This window comes from Borostomias antarcticus, assembly GCF_949987555.1.
Source record: "Borostomias antarcticus genome assembly, chromosome: 21".
Taxonomy (NCBI): Eukaryota; Metazoa; Chordata; class Actinopteri; order Stomiiformes; family Stomiidae; genus Borostomias; species Borostomias antarcticus.
Window position 1 is genome coordinate 17581962 of NC_140254.1, and position 24907 is coordinate 17606868.

Consider the following 24907-nt stretch of genomic DNA (forward strand, 5'->3'; position numbering starts at 1 on the left):
GACTGGACAGAAACAGAGAGAGAGAGAGGGAGAGAGAGAGAGTGAGAGAGAGTGAGAGAGAGATGGAGATAGAGGGGGGGGGGGTGGATCAGCAATGCTGCCATTGGCTGTAGGTGACGTACTGTAACTCCACCCCTCAACCCCCACCCCCGGCAGCACGGGGCCCCGGGTTTTGCCTTTGCTGTCTTTTACAAGCTGTTAGAATCGCAGAAGCCATCTTGTAAACGGCCAATTAAACGAGAGGAGATCAGGAGAGACTGCATACCTGCCGGAAGGAACCATTAAAAAACCTAACGGGGGACGGACGGGGGGGTTGCAGTTGGAGTGGGCTTGTGAGAGAGGCACTGCTGGGGACAATTACAACTGGGGAATTTCTCCTCGCTGTCCTCCCCTCAGGACAGGAGTCTGTGACGGGGACAAATCTCTCACGGCTCCGTCCGGGTCTGTCTGACGGCGGGCGGCGGCGCCCGGAGACAAGGTCAGATGATGACGATGTCGCCGCCCAACACGATTTCGAATTCAGAGTCACTAGGCGCGAGGCGACGGGAGACGGGCGGGCGCCGCGACGGCTCTGAGATGTGCTCCCTTCCCTGATTCCTATCTCATTCGATTTCGTCCCACGTCCATCACGCTGTGGCGGGTCTGGCGGTCATAAGCCCGGCTGTGTTTGGGGGGGACAGGCCTGTGGAGGCGGCCGGGGGCTGGCTGGTTCTCATCCCAGGTGGACAATGTGTGGCTGAGAGCCAGGATGAAATCCCACGTTCCCCCGCCGTCTGCTGAGAAACTCTGCGGGGAAACACGGAAATAATGAAACCGCATGAACGCCCCCCGATTGGAGCTCAAGATCTTGACAACTAGGATGAATGAAACGACTGAACACCTTGGGGGGTTTTGTTTTTTGTTCCTTTGCCGTATATTTGAAACACAGGCACGGCGCTGTCTTTAATTCGGGTCTACTCGGGCAGACATAACCATTGATTGTTTTGTGAGACCGTGGGTATTGCTTGGTAATACATTTAGAACACAAATTGCACATGGCATACAAAACAGGCAGTACAGACAAAGAGAGAGAGAGAGAGAGAGAGAGAGAGAGAGAGAGGGAGAGACTGGGCATTGTAAACACATCGGAGCTCTCTCTCCACATCTGCAAGTGGAGGGTGGAGGACAAGGACAAGGAGGAAGAGGGGGAGTGTCCTCTGGGAAAGTCTTATTCTCCCCTCTGTTAATAGACCTCTATGTCCCAGACTGCATGCAGAAATACCACCATCACCCCCACTAAATCACCACCATCACCCCCACTAAATCACCACCATCATCCCCACTAAATCACCACCATCATCCCCACTAAATCACCACCATCATCCCCACTAAATCACCACCATCATCCCCACTAAATCACCACCATCATCCCCACTAAATCACCACCATCATCCCCACCATCACCCCCACTAAATCACCACCATCACCCCCACTAAATGACACCCTGGGACAAAGACCCAAACCCTCACTGTCTTCTCTGTGTCCTCCATTCCTCTGTCCCTCTGTCCCCTCACCTCTCTGGGAACCCCTCGTAAAGACAAGGTGCATTCTGGGAATCGGGGAGAGACAAGCAACAGGACAGGGAGGTGAGGAGTCCCGTTGTTCTCACTCTGGCCTTCTAGCTAGAAACCTGTCGAGTGGTCTCTCTCTCTCTGATACACGACCAACAACACAGCCATTGTTCTGCATAATTATTAAGATGTCCTGTGGTTTAACGCTAGCCTGGCTTCGCCAGACCCAATTCGCAAAATGCTAAGGGTCTGGAATCTCACAGTTGCTTTCCGATTTCTAAAGGGCGTTACCAACGGGTGCAGATCAAAATGCCTCTGGACGCAATTGGATAGACCTACAACCAATCATCGAAAATGCCTCTACGGCGCTCCTCTGTTCCGTCATCTTATTAATCCCGCCCATATTAGATAAACGGTTGTGATTGGCACAAACACATTTCTGTCAGAGCGGATTCCGTTAGAGCGGTTGGATATCCAGACTGATCTGCGGAGTGAAATCGAATGTGAGCTGGCGAGATCAGGCTGGCGACGCCAGGCTAGTTTAATGCCTTAATCATGCAACAAATGTGGTCTCTTCAAACCAGACACGTCGAAGCCCTGTGTTCTCGTAATTCTAGCTGCACATGTCAGAAGCTATCGGAACCCTTCATTCTCTGCGGGTTCTTGCGGTCTGGTTTTAAATGGATTAACACAGTGAAGACTCAGCTTGTATTCTAGTTCTCACATTCTGATAGGATGTGCTCGCTGTGTCTTGGAAACAAGCAAACATTTTGGCAAAAAAGATACAATTGATTCCTCCTTATTTCTGCCAATACAGAGACTGCATTCCAGTAAACAGACTGGCAAATCGCTCTCTCTCATCTGTGACAGTACGAAGTATGGGTATTGTTCTCCACTGACATTTGACTGCCAAATCGATTCAGCCCGACTTCAACGTCTGTTTATAAATCCAACCCTTGGAAGATTGAGAAAGTTTTGCATCCGCATTGCACATCCCAAAAGAAAACAGTTGGTAATGATGCATGAGACTGAATTATGCAACATAGGTTCCATTCAGCCTCCCGGAATTCAGGAGATGGGAATAGTGCAAGTCCCAACACCCCTGGTGATGAATACGTCGGCGTTCCACGTGGATCTGTCTCCAGCTGAGCTCACCCCCCCCCCCCCACCTACGCCACCCGCGGACACCTCCCTCACTGGAACGGGCCCGAGCCGAAGCTCTTATCCCACTGGGAGCATTGCTGCTCCAGCCGGTCCAGCAGCCTGTCCACTGAGTCCTCCTTGTTGTCCAGTTTCAGGTAGCGCCTGGCTCCGCCCAGGTCCAGGCGCGGCCAGCTCCGGTGCCTCCGCTCCTCCGCGGGCGAGAGCGCCGGGGCCTCCTCCGCCGCCGCCGGCAGCCCGCACATGTTCACGCACACCTCCGAGCCGGACTCCCTCCCCGCCTGGCCCCCCTCTCCGCCTGGCCGCCTCCCCTCCAGACGCCCGGCGGCGGCGGCGGCGTGGGGGGGGCCGTGGGGGTTAGTCCTGCAGCTCAGACTGAGCGAGCGCCTGGGCAGCGGGGCGGGCGCCTCCCGGTCCTCGCCGCCCCCCCCCAGGGTGGACATGGAGCTGGCCGACGCCAGGCAGTTGTTGTGGTTGTTGAGCTTGAACGGGGCGGCGGCCCGGGTGTCCGGGGATCCGGCCCCGCCCCCTGGCTCCGCCCCCGCCCGCGTGTTGAAGTCCGTCTTGCTGGAGTTGCAGGAGCTGGAGTGGGAGGAGTGGAGCGAGGGGGTGGAGGCGGACTCCTGGTGGTGCAGGGCTTCCGTCCGCAGCGTGGCCTGCTGGTAGGCGCAGTCCGGCCCCTTCTCCCCCTCCTCCCCCATTCGGCCGGTCTGCAGGAGGGGCTCGGAGCTGGCCAGCTGCTGCTGACACAGGATGTTGAGGTGGGCGGCGGGCAGGCTGTTCACCCAGCGGCGGTGCCCGGCGGCGTTGGCGGCGGCCATGTCGGCGAGGTCAGCGGAGGGCACGGCGGCCGACACCGAGCAGAGGACGCTGCGCATCTGGGCCAGCAGCATCTGGGTCTCGCGGTCGCGGTTCTCGTACAGCACGGCGTTGGCGCAGATCAGGATGAAGAGGCCCACGCCCATGATGACCGGACCCAGCAGCTTCATCCGCTCGCTGTGCACCAGGCCGGCCGCCGACAGCAGGCCCTTGGCGGCCCCCGCACTCCAGCCCGACGCCCCGTCGTTGGGGGGTCCGGGCGGGGCCGGGCGGCGGTGGTGGTGGGTCCGGTATGGCCAGTAGCCGGCCACCGCCAGGGCCGTGCCCACCACCACCACCACGGCGCCCAGCACCAGGAAGACGCCGGGCAGCGAGCGCATGCGCAGCTTCCCCCGGATGGCGCTGCGCTCCTTCTTCCTGCGGCGGAGGCTGAAGAGAGGCTTCCGTGGCCGGGAGTGGGAGGGGGAAGGGGAGGAACCGGGCGGCGGCGACGCCACGTCGTCTCGGGATTTCTGGGTCTTCATGGCGGGGTCGGCCCGGAGCTCCTGCTCCTGGTCACGCCCTGGTGGGAGACTGAGGGAGGAGGGCAGAGGTCAGGGGTTAATGACGGAAGCACTGATACACCGGTGTATGTAGCTAGCTAGCATGTTTATAACATACAGAAACAGATACATACAGATACAGGCTTCCTTCATCATACATATGCAGAAATGTTGTCTCCCTTGTTTTCTTTTAAAACAGCAGCCCTTGGTCATCAGGAGGCTTTTGATGTGTGCCACTACCACATGTTTTTCCTGACCTCAACCGACCTCATGTTTATCCAAACACCAATCACCACACAGGACATAATTACAGCTCCGCTCGTTCTAAACCTTTCATGTCTTGTGGGTTGCTATAAACTCAGAAGGTACAAATAAGAATGGAGAAACAGACACACATATGCTCCCTTCTTCCAGAGTTCCCCCATGGCCATGACCATAAACACGTGCATCCTGCGCACGCAACGGGGCCTTTTTTATGTAAATAAAAAACCTGTATACAATGTGCCGTGTCTTGTCCGGCCTGTCTGTCCTTATCAGCCTGCTCCGCTGGCAACGCAGACGGTTCTCTGAACAGATAGAGATAGGGTGTAAACACAGGCGACTAAGGGAGGCCCCCGGGGCATAGCAGAGATGTATCCCTGGCTGTTTGCTTGATGTTTCATACACAGAAGGGCCAGCCAAGCCACATCCTCTGGCCTCAGATCATCAGAAAGCGCTCAGATACACTCTTTAGTGCTTCGGTTGGTGAACCACAGACCTTTATAGGTTCCGAAGGGATATCAAAATAATTGCCTTTTTATGTTTTGCTTTAGTTTGGCTGTATAAAGTTGATTTCAGTTTTTATGTTTTAATACAGGACTACAGTGTTGTTTTGATATACATGACACAAACACACAACAACTCAACATAATTTAGGATCTCTGGAGCAAACACGCTTTCTTCAATTCGCAGATAAAGGCTGCCTCATGGTTGGCATGAGTCCTACCGACACGAGGTGATGTTTCTGCAAAAGCCAAGGATGGAGACACTTTTCATGGCCTGTTTTCCCAAGTCCCTCTGAACAGATGAAATCGAATACATAATTGTCCAGCCTATAACATGTCAACAACTGAACGACTGGCCACAGAGGAATCCCAGAGAATTTTCCGGAAGATCGGTGGAGCAAAACTAACAGAATGTCCACTTGAAGAGGAACTACTAGCTGCAGCCATGCATCCAAGCAACTGGTCTGAAATAACAAACGTGTCTGGCAGGGGGTTCCTCGTTACACTGTGGCACGTCATTTACAATCCTCGCTTGGAATTGGTTAGGGCTTGTTCCACTTCAAAATGAAAGCCTGGTTTAGTCCGAGCAGAACGATGCAGATCTGAGATGCTGAACGACACTGCATGTATGCTACTGATCGAAGAGTGTGTTAGCAGCTTGAAAGCTGTCAAGGCAATAGGATCACGACTGTCAAGTGGGTGATCATGCAGACTGAAAGCTGATAATCCTAAATGAATCCCTGACAATTAAGCCTGATGGAAAGTAATAGCATTTGCATAGATCGTTGCGGAAACTGGCTCTTGCAGGATCCATATTCAGATAGTTACTGATATGGTCATCATAATGGTGCAAACCCGACATGCTGTCATTATAGCTCATTTTCCACTCACACGTTTAATGAGTGAGGAATGTGGACGGTGGCCAAATAAAGTAGCCTACTCAGCTAAAGACAAAGCTTCGGTATGGAATATGATACAGGATATTTGGGTTTTAATTATTAAGACATCACTGCAAATGTGCTTTAAATATCAAAGGCAGCCTCTTAGACAAAATAATTAATTTTAATAAGCTCGACATTGTACATATACTTGCAGAGAATTTTAGACGTATATCTCCTTTTAAAATTAAGCATATTCTACCCAAGGAAAGTGTCTTCAAATGAGTATCTAAGAAATAGGACCTAATGTTAATTATTAATGTTATATGAATACATTGCATGAGAAATAGATTGGCTACCTTACCATGTCAACAATTTATATTCGATTATTAATTCACATGCATGCTCTGCGCACTGAAATTGGGTAGGCTGACCACCACCACCATCACCACCTGTACTGCAAATGTAGAATAATGTATTGCCTTTCATAGTAGGCCTACACTATCTATAGTCTGATACATAAACCCCGCAAATAACGGATCTCTGATGGTCGCGAGACAGACGATGAACATAGCCTACTGTTGCATTCCTACATATCTGATGGTCCTGGGCTGAATCGCCCTTCTAAAACAAACAGCTGGGTCTATGTAAAAGACAGTAAACATTCTACTGCAGATCACATCTGAAATCTAGGCTAACCTACTGATGTTTGCAGATGTTAGGTGTAAACAGAAAACCCAATGACCTTCCGGAAAAGGCGCGTTTGAAGTTATCATTCTCTTCCGAACATTGCGCTATTCTAACTAAACAGCCACAATCTACAATCGGCCCAGTATTAGATTACTTTAGATAATATGTTGGAAAGTTACTTGCCTGCGTTGACGTAGTCTTCTCTTGCAGTCTCTTCGTCCTCCGACTCATATCGAAAAAGCAGGATCTCATTCGCTCAGTCCGGTTGTTCATGCAGGCTTCCTTGAATGAAACAATTTGATCTAGCCTAATCACTTTGACTGGGAATCCTAAATGCATGGGATGGTTGTTCCGCCGGCTGTCTGGAGCTTTGTTTGTCCGCAAAAGGCATAAAGTGTCTTCATTTCAGTGTGGAAAAAATATGCAGCTTGGTCATTTTTCCCATATGTGCCCTAACAAAACTAGCTAACAATCCACAACCGCTTCTCCCTGGCGCCTCCTCCCCTGACCGCGACACCCTGGAGGCTTGTGGAGAAGCTACCCTACCCATGGAACTGAGACCAACCAGCCTATCATTCCTTCAACGGAATTGTTGACAGGACAAAGTCTGGTCGATTACTTCACCCAGACCAGCGAACTTTAACTGAGGATTATATTGTAATTTTACGTTAAAGCAACAAAAAAATAGCGATTTCTGTCGAGGAACAGAGAATGTAAAGTTGCGGTCAATTAAAAGAAACCCTCGAGCCTGGACAATACAGCTAGCACAACGCCATCTTGTGGCTGAATTGGAGCACTACGTTTGTGATGATCTGGGTCCCTGGTGTGCCAAAGAAGGTGCTCCCAGTGCCGCGGGTCTATTGGCCCCATGCCCTCAGCTGCTACCTCGACTTTCCTCCCTTCATACCATACTCCATATAAATAACCTCTCAGCACACGGTGGTTCATCTCCCTGACACAAAAACAGTAGCAGCCAATTTGTTCATTCATTTTTATTTTCAAAGTAATCGGTGAAAGGATGCATCGGAATAAAACAAAACCCCCCCTGCACATAGAGAGCACAGTATGTACTTATGTGATACAAAGGTTAAGACGGCTACTACAGCATTTTACCCATTTCAACTTATAAAATTCTATTCAAGCAATACCTTATGAGACATCACATATTACACACATCTCGTATAAGAGACAACACTACTGGGAAAAAAAGATGCAGTTTAAGAATATTAAAAATAAAACGGGGGAAGCTTGCGTATGAAAGGGAACAAGCATTGAGCGCATGTTTCTCTACAACTATTTATCAAAAAAACAGAGGGACAGACGCAGGGGTGGGGGGAACGTAAAGACGAGGGGGGGTCAACAACAACATCATCATCATCAACTCAGGACTGGGAGCGGGAGCGGGATCGGGAGCGGGACTTGGAGCGGGACTCGGAGCGCGAGACGGAGGGCGAGCGGGATCGGGCCTTGGCGGGTGACGGGGAAGGAGACTTGGACTTGGACTTGCTCTTGGACCTGGGCTTGGCCTCGGCCGGGGTGTGGGAGCGTGAGCGGGACGAAGCCCTTTCGGGGGCGGCGGCGCCACCGCCACCGCCCTCCTCGTCGCTCTTCGCCGGCTCCCGGCTCTTGCTCTTGGAGCCAGATTTCCTGGAGCGATCCTTGACCCCCGACCTGGAGCGGGACCGGGACCGAGACCTGGAGCGGGACCTGGAGTGGGACTCGTCCTTGCGGCCCCTCTTGCCTTCCTTCTTGATCTTTTTGCTCTTGGGGCTGCGGCTCCGGCTGCGGCTCCGGCCCTCGTCCCGGCCACGCCCCTCCTTGGGCTTGTGGGCGCCGTTGCTGCGCTCCTCGTCCTCCTTCTTGGGCTTGGGCTTGTTCTTCTTGCTCTGGGAGCGACTCCTGGAGCGGGAGGCGGCCCTGGGAAAAAACATTACATTTGTCATTTAGCAGACGCTTTCATCCAAAGTGACTTACAATAATTGCGTTTAACGTAGGCAGTCGGGGTACTGCTACTCGCCAGAACTCACAAGTGCATCTCCTTTCTAAACAAGTGACTAAGGGCATAATCTAACATGCATGAGTAGCAAAATATAAATAAAACAGGTGCTTTAAGAGTAAGGATCCTGGTAGTACTTCTTAAACAGAAACATTCCGCTCAGCCACCCTCGTGTATACTCCTAAACACACAGCCTGACCTTGCGCAATAGGCACACGGGGAACTTGACACATCTTTAGATCTCTGTAGCATCTTAACAACATAAGCTCAAGTAGGACTAGTCCCTGTCGTGTGCAGGCCGTGTGTGTTGTCTCTAGGGTTGCAAATTTCAAGGAATCTCATTAATCGATAACTGTTAACCTTAACAAACAACAGTCGATTAATTGATAAGAACGTCCCACGCTAGACTGCGCTTTGCTTGCTTCATTTTTGTGTTTTTGTCCGCTGTATCGTTGAAATTTCCCGGCATCCCAATTAGCCTTCGCAACACGCCCTCATGTGCAGTCAGATCTTAAATCATGATTACCTTTCGCCCAACTCCCATTGATAATGTTCGTTCAAAAACTTCTGTTCCATTAACAAGCAATTAGTCGAGTAAGCAAATCTTACGAGGAAATTCTTATTGCAATTAATCGATGAGTCGGTCAACTATTAACATCCCTGGCTGTCTCTCTCACCTGGAACGTGAACGCGAGCGGCTGCTGCTCTCACTGCGGCTGCGGCTCTTGCGGGAACGCCGGCTCCTGGAGCGGGACCTGAAGAGGGACAGAGCGGTCAGGGGGAGATCGCTACAGAGGGGGGCGGGCTGCATCATCACAGGCGTCAAGCGCCCCTCAAAACTGAGGGGGGGGGGCTGAGTGGCCAGGTGGAAACTGAACAGTCGGACCCATATAGGTAATACAATTTTGGTAAATTATTTATTTATTATAGCAAAGTAAAACATTTGTATAGCTCTTTTCATACAAAAGCACCAGCTCAGTGGCCTTATGGTTAGAGTGTCCGGCCTGAAAATGGGAAGGTTGGGGGTTCGATCCTCGGCCGAGTCATATCAAAGACTATATATATATAAAAAAAAGGTACCCAATGCCTTCCTGCTTGGCAGTCAGCATCAAGGGTTGGATTGGGGGTCCCTGCGACCTACTAGCGCCATGTCCAGGGGGAGTACTTATACATCATGCCTCAGGCAGATGAGTTTAGTAGGGCAGGAGCCCAAGAACCATTAGTTCTCAAGGCTACTTACTTTCATACAAAAAATGCAGCTCAAAGTGCTTTACAACAAAGAGATTACATGCAGAGTGCGTCACATAAAAATAGACATAAAATGAACAGGAAAGCGAGCCTAAGCTGCAGGCCGTGTCTCACCTGGAGCGGCTCCGGCTGCGGGAGTAGGACCGGCGTGAGCGCCGTGCGCCGGGCCGGTCCTCGATCAGACGGATCTTCCTGCCGTTCACCTCGGTGCCGTCCAGCTTCTCCAGGGCCCTCTTCATGTCGGAGTACAGCCTGAACTCGATGACGCCCTCGTTGCGGCGGCCCTTGTTGGTGTCGGCGTAGGTCACCTCACCCGCCTGCCTCATGTAGTCCTGCGGGCGGAGATAAGGGGGAGGGGGTCGTTACAAACCTTGATGTCCCACTCAAGGTGGAACTGGGCTTTTCCAAATCTGTACACGACATGCATTGGCTTTGTGACGTCATAGCTTCTGTACCTTCAGGTCTTGCCAGCTGCAGCGGCTGGAGAGGTTCTCCACAATCAGCCGGTAGTCCGTTCTAGCCGGAGGTCCGTACCTGTCTCTCCCCCCGCGCCCATACCCACCTTCAAGGTAACAAGGACAGGAGCCGTTAGGGAAGGGCACTGAGTTGAGGACAGTCATTATACTAAACTCCAAGCTACATTCTAGAAACAATATCCATATAAATCTGGGACAAATTAAAAAGGGGAAAAGAAAAGACAAAACAAGCTACTAAAAAGGGGGGAAACAAACAAAATCAAACATCCTGTTCATTTTACTGACCTAAAAACAGATTTCTCCTTCAAGAACACTGACATTTCCCTGTTTAACAATATAAATCTATACAACAAAACCATAACTGATTCTAGTTTTGTAAACCTGAATACAAAGAATCTACATAGAAACTTATGTCAAAGCAACATACAAACTGACTGTAGACGTACTTACGGTGAACTACAGTTAAGTTCTAACTATCATAGCTACACAGACATTTCACTTTACAAAACATGTTTTTTTTCAGGCACCTATAAGAGCTCAACCCACATCTGCTCCTAACCCCATGGCATCCTCACCACCCGGCCTGGGCCTAATGGCAAAAGCGGTCTTCATTCACAATGGCTCCCTTTTTTGGTCTGCCCAGGGGCCCAGAATGGTCAAACCACACTCTTGGAAAGGGGACACCATGGCCAGCAATAGGGGCAGGCAGTCAGCAAAGGACTCTTTCAATTAAAACATTGAGGTTCTTTGTTAAATCTTTACCTTTATTGACATACATTTAAAACAAAATAAAAAAAATCCTGAATAAAACAGCAATAGATAACATGATACTCAATCACAACAAATTTCTCAATTTTCTCTTCTCCAAGCAAGTATTTATCAAATATTTCAATAGAGAATCTCACAGGATCAGTTTCCCCTATTAACCCAGACAATTTAGAAATAACTACATTGTTGGTTCCCCCGTAACATTGTCAATCAAGCATCTGGCTTTCCGAGATGACTGCAAGTCATTGGTGGCTCCGATCCATACAATTTCCATTCCCTTGTTACAATCACATGTAAAACCTCTGTAACAGCCTGCCCGTTAGTCACTCAAAAGTTGTAAAGAATTACAACGACTGTGGGTAAGCTAGTGCCGGAGCTTTAGCTGTGTATATACACATCATTAACATAACAATGCACAGCTCCTCTAGCCTGACTGTGGCCGTCCTTCCTACCAGCCACCATCACATTGTTCCAATGCCCCCCGACTGGCTGGACACTTATGGACCCGAGCCCACTCGGAGGGAGCTAGTACGGACTGATCTGGTGCCAGTCGTTTTACTGTCTTCTTGTCAGATATTTCTTTTTATTGTCGTCAAATATTTCTGGGTACTTTCTGTACATCTGTAACAATCTATTTTATGCTTTATTGTAGTGCCCCTTTTGTACAACTGTGTCCACTGTATCTTTATGTTGTTTTGTATTGTATGACTTGTGCGTATCTTTGGCTGCAACAAAAGAATTTCTCTTCGGGGATGTAGTTGATATTGATCTTTCTAGTCTAATCTGAACTGTGTCACACCTGTATGATAAGACCCACCAGTCAGCTGGAACCCTGAGTAGGACTAGTGCCATTACAACTGAAACCTGATGACATCACAGCAAAGGACCGGTAAACACGCAAGGTATAAAAATCCACTCAATCTCGCTAGAAAAACAACACTGATTAAAGCCTCTTATACAATGTGGTAGGATGAGTAAAACACATCTAACTAAATATTAATATTGTAGTATTAATTGTCCTCTGCTGTGACCAACCAGTTTCACCCCCCAGGACATCTGATGAACAATTAACTAACCATGACGAGAGCAAGTAAAATTGTATGAAAAGACAGCCACCAAGGACAAAACAAGTTTGAGAAGTCATGCAATAGAAGTGTCTCAAGTACTCTTCATGTATGTAAATAAATCCCTTCTCCTCAATCACATTTAGTCCAATTAATGAATGAAAAACCAATACTTGATTGAATACTTACTTCTTCCTCCTCCTCCTCCTCCTCCTCCACCACCACCACCACCACCTCCTCCTCCTCCTCCTCCGCCTCCTCCACCTCCCCCAGAGCCATAGCTCCCGTCCCGCCGCGGGCCCTTGGTGTGCTCCACTATCACCCGCTCTCCACACAGGTCTTTCCCGTTCAGGTCATACACAGCATCATCTGCATCACGGGGGTCATCAAACTCAACAAACCCATACCTTCACACGGAGGAATAGAAGATTAGTGGTGCGAAATGCCATGTATATCAAGTTATATAGACTCAACAGTTACCCTACTAGCTCGCTGCATACATGTTGACACGGAAACGTGGGGTACACCGGTTATGAGCTATATACTATATAACGTTAATTGTATGAATAACGTTAGTAAGTTTGAACTCGCTTTGGAGAAAAGCGTCTGATAAATGACTCATGTAATGACAAATGTAATGTAGCTAGAGAAGAGAGTTACGTTAGCTAAAAGCAGGAAGCTGCAAAACACTGCACAATGGAGTAACGTGACTAGCCAGCTAGCGTTAGCCAGGACGCACACGGCGCCATTATCCAGCTACAAGGCTATGAGTAAGGCTAACGTGATTAGCTGGCTACGTTAGCAAGTCTAGCCCGCTTGCTGATTATTTGCTGCAAAGTACTCATTAATTTAATATTTCCTTCTCCAATCACACTTTAACATCTCCTTAGAAATGAAAAAAACACACAAATTAATTGCACATGTAACAAATTAACTACGGTTAACATGAATCGTTTGGCTAGCTAGACCGTTTCGGCCATTTTTTTTCAGGTCTGGGCCTGAAGACAAGGCCAAACACACAACGAGGGTTAGCCGTGGCTAAGCTAGCTAGCGACCATTACACAACAAGAGCGTTCAATTTGTTACCCGTTTTTCAAGTCCACTTCGAGTATCTTCCCATATCCCTTGAAGAACTTCTCCACGTCCTTTTCTCTGGCCCGGTAGCTCAATCTTCCGATGTAAACTCTCGACATTTCCCCAGCGACTGATGTGTGTCCGCGCGCTTACGAGGAGAAGCACACACGAGATCAGGCGCGAGGCTGGAGAAGAACACACGAGATCAGGCGCGAGGCTGGAGAAGAACACACGAGATCAGGCGCGAGGCTGGAGAAGAACACACGAGATCAGGCGCGAGGCTGGAGAAGAAAACCCAAATTATTCCTTCCTCTTGCACACGATAGGCCGCGCGACGATGTGGGTGTGTCTTCAATCAAAGCTTTATTTGTATAGCGCATTTCATACCCAGAGGCAACACAATGCTTGTGTCTTGTGTCTACAAAGGTGGGCTTGGAAATACATCAGAGTTGTCCGATTTCAGTGTTGTTGTGCTCATGTTTTTAGTGAAAATGTTCATGTTTTTTATTTATTTATTTAAAAATAAACCTAAAATAGAGTTGCCTTAAAGTCACACGTGATTCCCTTTGGATCCATTGGTTAAGAGTGGAGCCCAGCAGAAATGATTGAGTGGAGAAATGGAGAAAGTGCTGTTCTTTTCAAATATATCTTAAACATACAAAAAGTACACAAGGTTTCTTTATAAATCATTTCACACATCTTCGATCCAGCCAGTTGCAGTAGGTGGTCAAAGTAGGTCAGTCGTAATCCATGTTACGTTTATTGTTATGGGAGGGGCTTCTACAAGTTTTAATGTTGTGGATGGTTGTGGAAAGCTGTCGATGATAGAAGTAGTTCACGATCGAAGTCACTGCTCGATTAAAATCCATGGAGTTATCGCAAGCTATCCGAACCTCCACGCCTTTGTATATCAAACTACAGTAACGTTAGCATTTTGTGTCGTGGCTCAATCTCCACATTGGGCGGAAAGCTGTGTTAAAGTTAGCCCGTGCAACATGTGCGAGCTGGAGTTATCTAGATATCTAGACATGTAACGGTATTATAATAAGAAGCCTAAAATAGCGGCTAGCGTGAACTCGACTCGAGATGGTGGAATTGCGCGAAGAAAGCTAACGGGACACGTCGCTATTATGGAAGAGAGCCCGGTCATTTCTAAGTACTCGTGGCTTGATTTTCTTTTCTCGGTGATCGGCGCATGTACTTTCTTGTTCGATGTGGGCTCCGATGTGTGGGTCGCCGCCGAGTTCTACTCCCGTGGGGATTTCTTCTGGTTCGGGGTGCTGGTCGGCTTCATGGCCCTGTCTTCTGTCGTGGTCCAGATGTTCAGCTGGTTCTGGTTCAAATACGACCGCGATCTAGAGGGGTTCATTGAGCAAACTTCTGCACAGCATGTCCTTTTTGGCAACCGCCAAAAACTTTCGTGCCTGTTACATGTTTTCCAACTCGGCTTCTTCTGCAGGTAACGTTATTGATTAGTTAGATAAAAACTTGTACTTAGCCTGCACGTGATCATCATCCGCGCAATGTGTGTGTCTTCAAATTATTTTTGTGTTCAACTGTCTACAGTAGGCTACAAATAGTAATCTGGAAAACCTTGAAAATAATGTTATTATCATGTAAATTATGCATCTGTCTTGAGCATGGATGTATTAATAGGTCTTGAGTCAAGTTTCCCAGTTTGTCAGAGACAGGAACGTAGGCTACAACACAACAATATTGCATGATGCAGGCCATTTGACATTTATGAAAATCCCTCTTGAAAGCAGGTCAGACGAGCCCAGGAAATGTGAAACTTGTACAGAACCCATGAAATGAACTCAAACAGGTGTGTCAGCCAGAAATGCCAGTCACAGAGGGCTTAATAATAGACGTTTCCCACAGAGAGCAAGGTTCACATGATTTATTGTGAACTTAGTTCTTTGGAACTTGGCTTCAGACAATGCAGTAAAAGAAAAAGGATTTGTTAAATAATGTAGCCGTAAATCAACAAGGTATGTGCTGGTCCTGGTCTCATGCAGAGGTTGATCTTGATTTGTGGTCTCTCGTCCACAGGCACATCTCTGCCATATGGCAGGGCTTTCGGGTGTGGTGGAGAAGGGAGCAAGGCTCTGAGTACGCCGTGTACCTGACCCACGACCTCAGCATGCTGCGGCTCATCGAGACCTTCTGTGAAAGCGCCCCCCAGCTCACCCTCATGACCTACATCATGCTGCACACCAACACGGCCCGGCCTGTCCAGTGTGAGTTGAGGCGTCCTGTGACTGACCTTACGGTTTCTTCAGGGGTCAGACTGCATGTGACACAGCAGGAGTAGCCTCCTGATAGAGTATGTGTGTGTATGGAATGGTCTACTCAATGGAAATATTGTTATCGCTCGAAACTGCTTAGATATACTATGTTCCCCTCTATCAAAACCACAACAAAGAGACTTCCTGTGACCTTCAGATCTCTGCTTCCCCTTGTCTGTGTTCTGACTGTTCTGATTAACTTCTCCTTTTGCAGGCGTGAGTGTGGTGGCGTCCACCACCTCTATAGCTTGGATGGTGGTGGACTACCACCGCTCACTGCGTTCCTTCCTCCCCGACAAGGCCAAGCAGGGCTGGGGGTCCTCCCTGGTCTACTTCCTGTGGAACCTGCTGCTGATCGCCCCGCGCGTGGCTGCCCTCGCCCTCTTCGCCTCGATCCTGCCCGGCTACGTCGCTGCCCACTTCCTGTTGATCTGGCCCGTGATGGTGTTGTGGGTGTGGCGCCAGGACACCGCCTTCATGGACAGCGCCGGCGGAGAGTGGCTCTACCGGGCCACCGTGGGCCTCATCTGGTACTTCAGCTGGTTTAACGTGGCGGAGGGGCGGACCAGGGGCAGGAGCATCATCTACCACGTCTTCATGGCCACGGACGGAGGCATTCTTCTGGCCACCTGGTGGTGCTACAGAGACCCGGCGTCGACGAGCTGCTACGCCCCCGCACTGCTCGCCGCCGTGCCCCTCGCCTACGTCCTGGGCCTACTGTTCAAAGCCCTCTACTACTGCTGCTTCCACCCAAGGCTCTGGAGGCCCCCGGGGCGGGAGGCAAGGCCGGGGGAGGAGATGCCCGACGGCGGGGTGGCCTTCAAGGCCATCGTTCCCCAGGGCGACGCCTCCCCCCAGCTGCTCAACCAGAGGATGGCCTGTCACGCCAGTCACTTTTACTCAGACACAGAAACGAGGAGAAATCAAAGCCGGACAAACGGCCGTGAGGTCAACAGTGTTGTCTGATTGGATGTGCATCAACGTGACGCAGTGTAACTTATATTTTATTTCCTGCTTTCTCTTTGTAGGGCAGACTATCATTATGAAGGGAATTGGTAACTTGTCGTAAACTAAACTGTGTGAAATACTCAGTCCTTTGGGAATTGTGTGATAATATAGTAAGAATAGTGTTGCAATTATGAGAGCTGCCAAAGCCCATAATGTTAAGGTTCCTGTTACCTGTGGTATTGTACAAACTGTGAGAGGCCTAAGTGTTGTTATGTTATGGAATTTACTATGTTGTATATTGTAATATCTGTATTGACTTGACTCATTTTGTAAGTTCAATGAATGTACCACTAACCAAGAGGTTTACCACTTTATGGTTTTAAACAGTTTCTTCAGCCATACTGTATGTCTCTCTAAATCTACATCTAGTTATGGTGTCATGACAGTATTATACCATACAGTAGGAAGGTGTATTTATGAGAGATAAAAGCTGGCTGATGACATTAGACATGGGTTCACTTTATCATGTGACTGTCTCTCAACCACTATGTGCAGTACAGTATGTCATGGAGTAAGATAAGCTAAAAACAATCAAAAGAAAACTTTATTGTCCATTACATTTACATGAAATTGAAATTTGCCTTTGGCACTCTGGCAAACAGTAAAAAGCAACTAAAATGCATAGTGTAAAATATAATTTCAGCAGCAGTGCTCATGGGCTGTTTGGGAGGGGGTGCGGTATTTTATTATGTCCTGTCCCTGTTCAGATTGGCCACAGCAGAGGGCATAACCTTTCTTGTAGCTGTTGGTTAGTGGGACCTTGAGTCTCCTGCCAGATGGCCACAGCTGGACTGATGAGTGAGGGGGGGTCATTACCTGGGTTGCCTTTTTGGTTATGGACTTCAGGTTATGGTATAGGTTCTGGAGTTGCAATTGTTTGTTTCCAATGATCTTGCTGGCCGGTTGACCACCTGAGCGTGTTCCTGTGTGAAACTCAGAGGTTCACATATGACAAACTTAGAAGAGGAGAGGGCTGTAGTACTGTTACTACATTTTATACAGTAGTTTGAACTTAAACATGTTGGATTTTATACAGTAGTTTGAACTTAAACATGTTGGATTGTATACAGTAGTTTGAACTTAAACATGTTGGATTTATGTAAAAGACAACGAAAGGCCTCAAGCTTGGAATGTAACACTATTGTAATAAAACACAGATAGCTGCCTGGAAATATGTCATCATCTGTAGCCTTATGAAATTGCTGTGTATAATGTGGTGTCTGTCTGTAATATCAGCGCATTATCATTAAGTTTGAAGCTCCTTTTTAAACATTATCAGAATTGCTTGACACACAATGCACAATACTAGTGTTACGGTATACATGGTGTATGTTTAAACCTTTCCTCTTACCTCATTTATTACTGAAGTATATTTCATGCTGGGATAATACAATATCCCTTCTATGGCCATTTCCACATATTTTTATGGCATTTATATTTTTTGTCATGTTTTCTGAAGGTCTTTGTTTTTTGTGTATTTTGTGAATTCTTCTAATGCATAAAAAACTTTATTGACATGTGCTGTCTACAATTCCTCTTCTCACGTTACTAATTCCATGATAATGTTCCATGTAGGCTGTCCTCTGTTCTGACATTCATTACCAGCTCCTCCTGAACAAAAGGGGAAGACAAGATCGAATGTACTTCCCAGCTGTACTGTTTTATTTTTATTTTATTTTTTTTGGGGGGGGGGGGGCGTAAGATTTGTATTGTATATACAAATGAATACATCTGTTTCACTGTACGACCTCAGTGTCATTCGAGTTAAAAATAAATGTTGAATTGAATTTTAACATCTTAAGGTTACACCCCTATCTCCTTATAAGGAGGTAGTGAGGAAGAAAGAGAGGGACGAGCGGTGTACTAACAGGCTCAACCATTACATACTCTCGTCTTACTTTCAGTTTGAGTGGTTTGAAGGTTTGAGGGACTGAACACGCAGCAAGAATCTACTTTTTTCCCTGGCAAGTTACAGGGAGAATAAAAAACAAGAAAACAGATGAATTCGGACAGACCATGGAGGAGAAACTCCCTTTCAAGTTCAAGTTGTGGGACTTAATAATCACACTTGTGGGTCTAGTATTCCTTGTGGCTGATGTGGTGATAGACGTGTGGGCTATCGTTACTTTCTATAAAGAAGAGGACTACGTTGTCCTGGGACTGCTTGTGTTCCTGCTGCTGGGCTCCTCTGTCCTGGTTCATATTTACAGCTGGCTGTGGTACAGCTATGACGACTACAGCATGGAAACCAAGGTTGAAGGCTGCCTGAGCCGGAGCTTTCTCAAGATCCTCCACTTCATGCAACTGGGAGTCTATCTCAGGTTAGTGAGCTCTGTTGATTTATCAACTTTAATGTTGAAATAGCCACATGCTGTGTTTCTCCCTGTCTGCTGTTAAGTGCTCCTCTCCTAATGGAATGCAGACACAGGAAATGTCTCACCTAACAGGAAGTGCTTCTCAACAGTTACAAACTTACTATTTTTCTTCCTGTTCCTCGTACAGTATAAGAAGTAAAACTGAGATATTGATTGATTTCACAATTTATGGTGGCCAGCCTATAATGGCTTACAAGACACTGGATAGCAATAACAATCAATGATGACCACATGACAAATCATAATATACATTTCAACATAATCTACATTTCACAAACATTTCACACAAGGATATGACAAAGTGACTTATTTTGTTGGATACAGTGTCCTCTGTGTTAGTTGCCATGTATTCTCTATAAATCTTGCAAGAATAAAACATCTCTTCATTAAATAGCCAACTCAACATATGACCTTCAGACAGCCAAAACAAATCAGGGTTCATCAACTGATTTTTTTCAAATATAGACTTTCTCAGATCGCTGTACATAGTGAAACACAAAATGAAATTCATCCTCAACAACCCCAAGATCACAAATGACACATAAATAGGGCTGTATACCATATCTGCCTACCTCAGTTGCTAGTGGTAGGGTACTGGTTCTTCTATTTCATCTTGGGTACATATCACATTATCACGTTGCCCTTAGTCCCAATCATATTTGTTCCAGTGCATGAGTAGGCCTATATAGGGACAGGCTCAGTTCATTAAACCTGCCGTCTGACCCCTAGGTACGCTAGGGTGTTGGAGGTCTCCCTACGTAGCCTCTGCAAGGGGAAGGATCATCAACGGGGCATTGCAGTGTACCTGTCACATGACCTCAGCATGCTGTACATGATCGAGGCGTTCTCGGAGAGCGCTCCGCAGATAGTCCTGATGCTCGCCGTCATCATCCACAGGGGCGAGGTGCAGCTCTTCACATGTGAGTTCATCCATGTAATGTAAACACCATCTACCCTCCTCTCTGTTACTCTGTCATGCCCACACCTCTGGTACCCTATGCATTATCAGTCGAACTGTGCATAAGCTCAATTTTCCTTTTTCTGACGTTCTCTCCCCCAGTCTTAAAGACAGCTGGTTCAGTGACTGCCATTGCCCTGTGTGTGGCCATGTACCACCGGTCACTGCGTTCCTTCCTCCCTGGTAAGGCCAAGCAGGACTGGGGTTCCTCCTTGGTCTACTTCCTGTGGAACCTGTTTCTGATCGCCCCGCGCTTGGCTGCCCTGACCCTCTTCACCTCCGCCCTGCCCTGCTACGTCGTGGCTCACTTCCTGTCCCTCTGGATGATTCTGTTCTTCTGTGCCTGGAGATCACAGACAAACTTCATGGACAGCGTTGGCGGAGAGTGGCTCTACCGGGCCACCGTAGGCCTCATCTGGTACTTCAGCTGGTTCAACGTGGCAGAGGGGCGGACCAGGAACAAGACCCTGCTGTACTACAGCGTTATAACAGCTGATATCACTCTGCTCTGTGGACTCTGGTACTGGCAGATCACAACGGAGCCTCCCTACTTTGACCCCCCCTTACCCCCCCGCGTAGTGCTCCCTGGTATTGCTGTCCTCTTCAGTACTGGACTCCTGTTCAGACTTGTGTACTACAGGTTCCTTCACCCCAAGCTCACAGCAGATGAGCTGGAGCCTGAGCAGATGCAGGAGGCCCCACAGGGGGAGGATGAGGTGGACTCCAGGATGATGAGACTCTGCATAGCTGGACCCCCAGAACCCGTCACTAGAGTCAACAAGAGGATGAAGAATCTGGCTGCTAACTTCTACACCTGACCCACACAGTACTACAGGCTTTACCCTGTATACATTAATCTCTGTGAAACTACATACCTGTAGCAATAGCATTGTAGTTATATAGGAACTGCTATGTAATTTTGGTATAACAGTTTAGCAGTATACGTTATTACACATATGGAAAAAGTTTTTAATTTGGGAGGGGGACACTTTGTTCTAATGTATGTACATAGGTTATAATGTCTGAAATCACTTTCAATGTTAGATTTTTAAGTATTTACACTGACATGGGTGTTCTTGGTACACAGGAAAATCTTGTTGGGTGATTAACAGTGTTCCCGTCTCATACAAAAGACTGGAAACAAAAACATACGAGGCAGTTCTGTATCCTTGTCTGTGTTCCTACGTGACATTAGCTAGCTGATTAACAGAGTATTCAGTACTGACACGATCAAGTTGAGCCAGAGACATCTAAATGAGTAGGCCTATACAGAGACATCCCCACCCCCAGCTATGTGTCTTCATAGCTCCTTGCATTAAGCTGAGATATTAAGCTACACACAACACAAGCCCATACTGACTGGTCAACAAACAAGATTACATAAATGGTACTTCGTTTTTGGCCTTAAACAAAAGTGAGGGGAAGAAGCCTACAATCAAAAGCAAAAGTTTAAAAAGACAACAACAAAAAAACATTTTTTTGTTAATTTGAGATCAATGTGAGTGCAGAAACAGTATACTGTAAGAATATGGGTAAGCATATTTTGATACTCTATACATTGGTAAGCTACTCAAATACAAATAAAGGTTCACAATTTTTCCACCAATAATCCGTCCGTTTTTTAAACATTTAGGCTATATATAAATCCCCCTCCCTCACTGGTTCACACCATGGATGTATTAGGTTCACACCCACCCAACGAAAAGTGAAACCAACCTTTTCAAGTCTGGTCTCATGGATGTATTAATAGAACTGTGAGTCTGGTCTCTTCTCCTCACCTCCTGTGGAAAGTGTGACACCTCCTGTATCCTCTCCTCTCCTCCTGTCCGATTAGATCCCGTTGATTTTTCTGGTTAGCTCTGGATTCTGAGGAAAGGTCGCTTCAAAATGACTATGTTTTGTTTCATAGTGGCGTTTCAAATGGCCACTAAACAAGAGCTACCGTGTCTTGGCATATTAAGCACATCGGCATATTTTCGATCCATTAATCTTCGAATTGCCTATTTTCACTGTCGACTTTTCTTTTGATCACCTGACCATGTCATTTAGCTACACTAGAAAATAACTGAGGCTAAAACTTTGATTTGATTGATTGAAAACTAACGTCAGGCCCACTAGCTAGCTGCTAACGTTAGCTGCGCTGTCAACTCCCGTCTGCGCTGTCAACTCACATGACCACTCCACCCCTTCAAAGCAGAGGACTTTTCAAAGTGCTACCGTGGAGAAAGCGGGGACATTTTAACCCGTTGCGTCGCAGCGATGTTCAGTCCGGACTTTTGAGGATAGATGTGGTTCCACCTTTTGCTCAGGAGCAGTTACTGAAAGCAGATGTAACAAGTAGGCTACCTACACAGTGAACCCGTGTCCCACAGGATGGCAAATAGACTACAAGATTGAATGTAGGCCTACTTCCCAACTGTAGCCTTTGGCTCCTCCTTCAAATACCTTTTTGGCAACATATTTATCTATAAGAACGAGTAGGCTACTTCTGTTTCATTTAATTTGTTACACCTTGGAATGTTACACCCCTATCCTCTTAAAAAGGAAAGTGGAGATATAGCCTAAATGGAGTAAATGAGGGTGTGTACTAACAGGCTGCACCGCCTCTAGTCTACTTACCTTTGGCGTAGGCTGCTTTCATTTTGAGTGTACAAGGTTCGAGGGACTGAATGCACAGCAGTAGCCTAATCTACTTTGGTCCCTGGTAAGTTACAGGTAGAACACTTGTAAGAAAGAAAAAAAACATGTCCTGTAAGTGCAAGGACTTCATAGTTACACTTGTGGGTCTGGTATTATTTGTGGCTGATGTGGTGATAGACGTGTGGGCTATCGTTACTTTCTATAAAGAAGAGGACTACGTTGTCCTGGGACTGCTTGTGTTCCTGCTGCTGGGCTCCTCTGTCCTGGTTCATATTTACAGCTGGCTGTGGTACAGCTATGACGACTACAGCATGGAGACCAAGGTTGAAGGCTGCCTGAGCCGGAGCTTTCTCAAGATCCTCCACTTCATGCAACTGGGAGTCTATCTCAGGTTAGTGAGCTCTGTTGACTTACCGGTGGGCATATTTGACTGTTGAAATAGCCACACGCTGTGTGGTTTGAACACCGTCATGTTGTTCTCTATGGGCGCTATCATGGGGCGGCTGTGGCGCAGGACAGGAGGTAGCGTGTGTGGTCTAATGATCATAGGGTCGGTGGTTCGCAACCTCTTGGCGCCACGTCAAAGTGTCCTTGAGAAAGACACTGAACCCCAAATTGCTTCCAATGACCAGGCTAGCAGCTTGCATGGCAGCTGCCGCCATTGGTGTGTGAATGGGTGAATGAGAGGCCTTCATTGTAAAACGCTTTGGATAAAAGCGCTATACTAGGCTAAGTGCAGTCCATTTAAGTATGGCTGGGCTAAACTAGAAGTGAATGTGACAACTAGCAGAGTGGTTTCTACAGAGTATTGTTTCTAGAGAGTTGTGCACCTCTCCCTGTCTGCTGTTTAGTGTTCTCTCCTAATGGAATGCAGACACACCTGCGGGGAATGCTGCTCATACCTTTCCAAACGCTTTGAAGCGTTATCATAGAAACAACATTCCAGAACACTCCATGTTCTTCCATTCACAATCACGATATTTTTCATCTTGGGTACAGACATCACGCTCTCACGCTAGTTCCAACACTTGTCCCAGCGTTGATGAGTAGGCCTATACAGGGGTAGGCTGAGTTAGTCTGACAAGACATGCTGTTATTTGGATATGATGGCATTGGAATGTACAGCAGCTTGGACACTTTACCTTGTGTACATGAATCTCTGTGAAACTACATACCAATACCTGTAGTAATAACATTGTAGCTATATTGCAACTGCTATGTCATTACATGGTATTACAATTAAGCAGCATACATTACACATATGGAAAACGTTTTTCATTTGGGAGGGAGGACACTTTGTTCTAATGTATGTATATAAGTTATTGAAGTTATGTCTGAAATCACTTTCAGTGTTTGATTTTTAAGTATTTACACTGACATGGGTGTTAGGCTGAGTTAGCTAAGCCTGTTGTCTGCCCCCTAGGTACGCTGGGGTGGGGGAGGTCTCCCTACGTAGCCTCCGCGCGGGGAATCCTGCTCCACAGGACATTGACGTGCACAGGTACCTGTCGCATGACCTCAGAATGCTGCGTCTGATCGAGGCGTTCTCAGAGAGCGCTCCGCAGATAGTCCTGATGTTCGCCGTTATCATCCACAGGGACGAGCTGGAGCCCGTCACATGTGAGTTCATCCATGTAATGCAAACATCAGGTCTCTCTTGAGATTACCCGTCTAAATAAAGGTTACTTTTTTTCAATTTCACTAAGTTGCTGATGTTCTCTCCCCCAGACTTAAAGACAGCTGGTTCAGTGTCCGCCATCGCCCTCAGTGTGACCATGTACCACCGGTCACTGCGTTCCTTCATCCCTGGAAAGGCCAGACAGGACTGTCTCTCCTCCTTGGTCTACCTCCTGTGGAACCTGTTTCTGATCGCCCCGCGCTTGGCTGCCCTGACCCTCTTCACCTCCGTCCTGCCCTGCTACGTCGTGGCTCACTTCCTGTCCCTCTGGATGATTCTGTTCTTCTGTGCCTGGAGATCACAGACAAACTTCATGGACAGCGTTGGCGGAGAGTGGCTCTACCGGGCCACCGTAGGCCTCATCTGGTACTTCAGCTGGTTCAACGTGGCGGCGGGGCGGACCAGGAACAAGACCCTGCTGTACTACAGCGTTATAACAGCTGATATCACTCTGCTCTGTGGACTCTGGTACTGGCAGATCACAACGGAGCCTCCCTACTTTGACCCCCCCTTACCCCCCCGCGTAGTGCTCCCTGGTATTGCTGTCCTCTTCAGTACTGGACTCCTGTTCAGACTTGTGTACTACAGGTTCCTTCACCCCAAGCTCACAGCAGATGAGCTGGAGCCTGAGCAGAGGCAGGAGGCCCCACAGGGGGAGGATGAGGTGGACTCCAGGATGATGAGTCTCTGCATAGCTGGACCCCCAGAACCCGTCACTAGAGTCAACAAGAGGATGAAGAATCTGGCTGCTAACTTCTACACCTGACCCACACAGTCAGATGGTTCCCACAGAGGGAGGAAATTACTATTTGACTTGGGGGCCCCGCTCATGTGGGTATGGACACATCACAGAGAAAAATAAATCCATAAATCAAGCTTCTCTATAGACAACCGTAGTTTACTGTTGTGCCCTTGAGCAAGGCACTTGTC

General features: G+C 47.7%; 5 protein-coding genes across 5 annotated transcripts; 3 read left to right on the top strand and 2 right to left on the bottom strand.

Moving 5' to 3' along the window:
* Window positions 1–2743: 2743 nt before the first annotated feature.
* On the bottom strand, window positions 2744–4344 carry tmem200b (transmembrane protein 200B; the record flags this gene model as incomplete). Its single annotated transcript, XM_084455018.1, has 2 exons — window positions 2744–4103; window positions 4340–4344. The coding sequence occupies 2 exons, from the start codon at window positions 4342–4344 to the stop codon at window positions 2744–2746; spliced, it is 1365 nt and encodes a 454-aa protein (XP_084311144.1).
* A 3047-nt stretch (window positions 4345–7391) lies between these two features.
* srsf4 (serine and arginine rich splicing factor 4) lies at window positions 7392–13187 on the bottom strand. The gene is made up of 6 exons (XM_084455330.1): window positions 13043–13187; window positions 12221–12363; window positions 10104–10249; window positions 9763–9980; window positions 9078–9155; window positions 7392–8321 (listed from the first exon to the last, which is right to left on the bottom strand). Exons 1-6 carry the CDS (start codon window positions 13147–13149, stop codon window positions 7787–7789), a joined length of 1227 nt encoding a protein of 408 aa, XP_084311456.1. The 5' UTR covers window positions 13150–13187; the 3' UTR covers window positions 7392–7786.
* An 874-nt stretch (window positions 13188–14061) lies between these two features.
* xkr8.3 (XK related 8, tandem duplicate 3) lies at window positions 14062–16284 on the top strand (the record flags this gene model as incomplete). The annotated part of the gene is made up of 3 exons (XM_084455020.1): window positions 14062–14489; window positions 15083–15270; window positions 15533–16284. Exons 1-3 carry the CDS (start codon window positions 14161–14163, stop codon window positions 16282–16284), a joined length of 1269 nt encoding a protein of 422 aa, XP_084311146.1. The 5' UTR covers window positions 14062–14160.
* A 2058-nt stretch (window positions 16285–18342) lies between these two features.
* On the top strand, window positions 18343–20477 carry LOC311322903 (XK-related protein 8-like; the record flags this gene model as incomplete). Its single annotated transcript, XM_084455021.1, has 3 exons — window positions 18343–18647; window positions 19431–19621; window positions 19663–20477. The coding sequence occupies 3 exons, from the start codon at window positions 18343–18345 to the stop codon at window positions 20475–20477; spliced, it is 1311 nt and encodes a 436-aa protein (XP_084311147.1).
* Window positions 20478–22606: 2129 nt separating this feature from the next.
* Window positions 22607–24907, top strand: LOC311323149 (XK-related protein 8-like). The gene is made up of 3 exons (XM_084455316.1): window positions 22607–22690; window positions 23723–23919; window positions 24028–24907. Exons 1-3 carry the CDS (start codon window positions 22611–22613, stop codon window positions 24741–24743), a joined length of 993 nt encoding a protein of 330 aa, XP_084311442.1. The 5' UTR covers window positions 22607–22610; the 3' UTR covers window positions 24744–24907.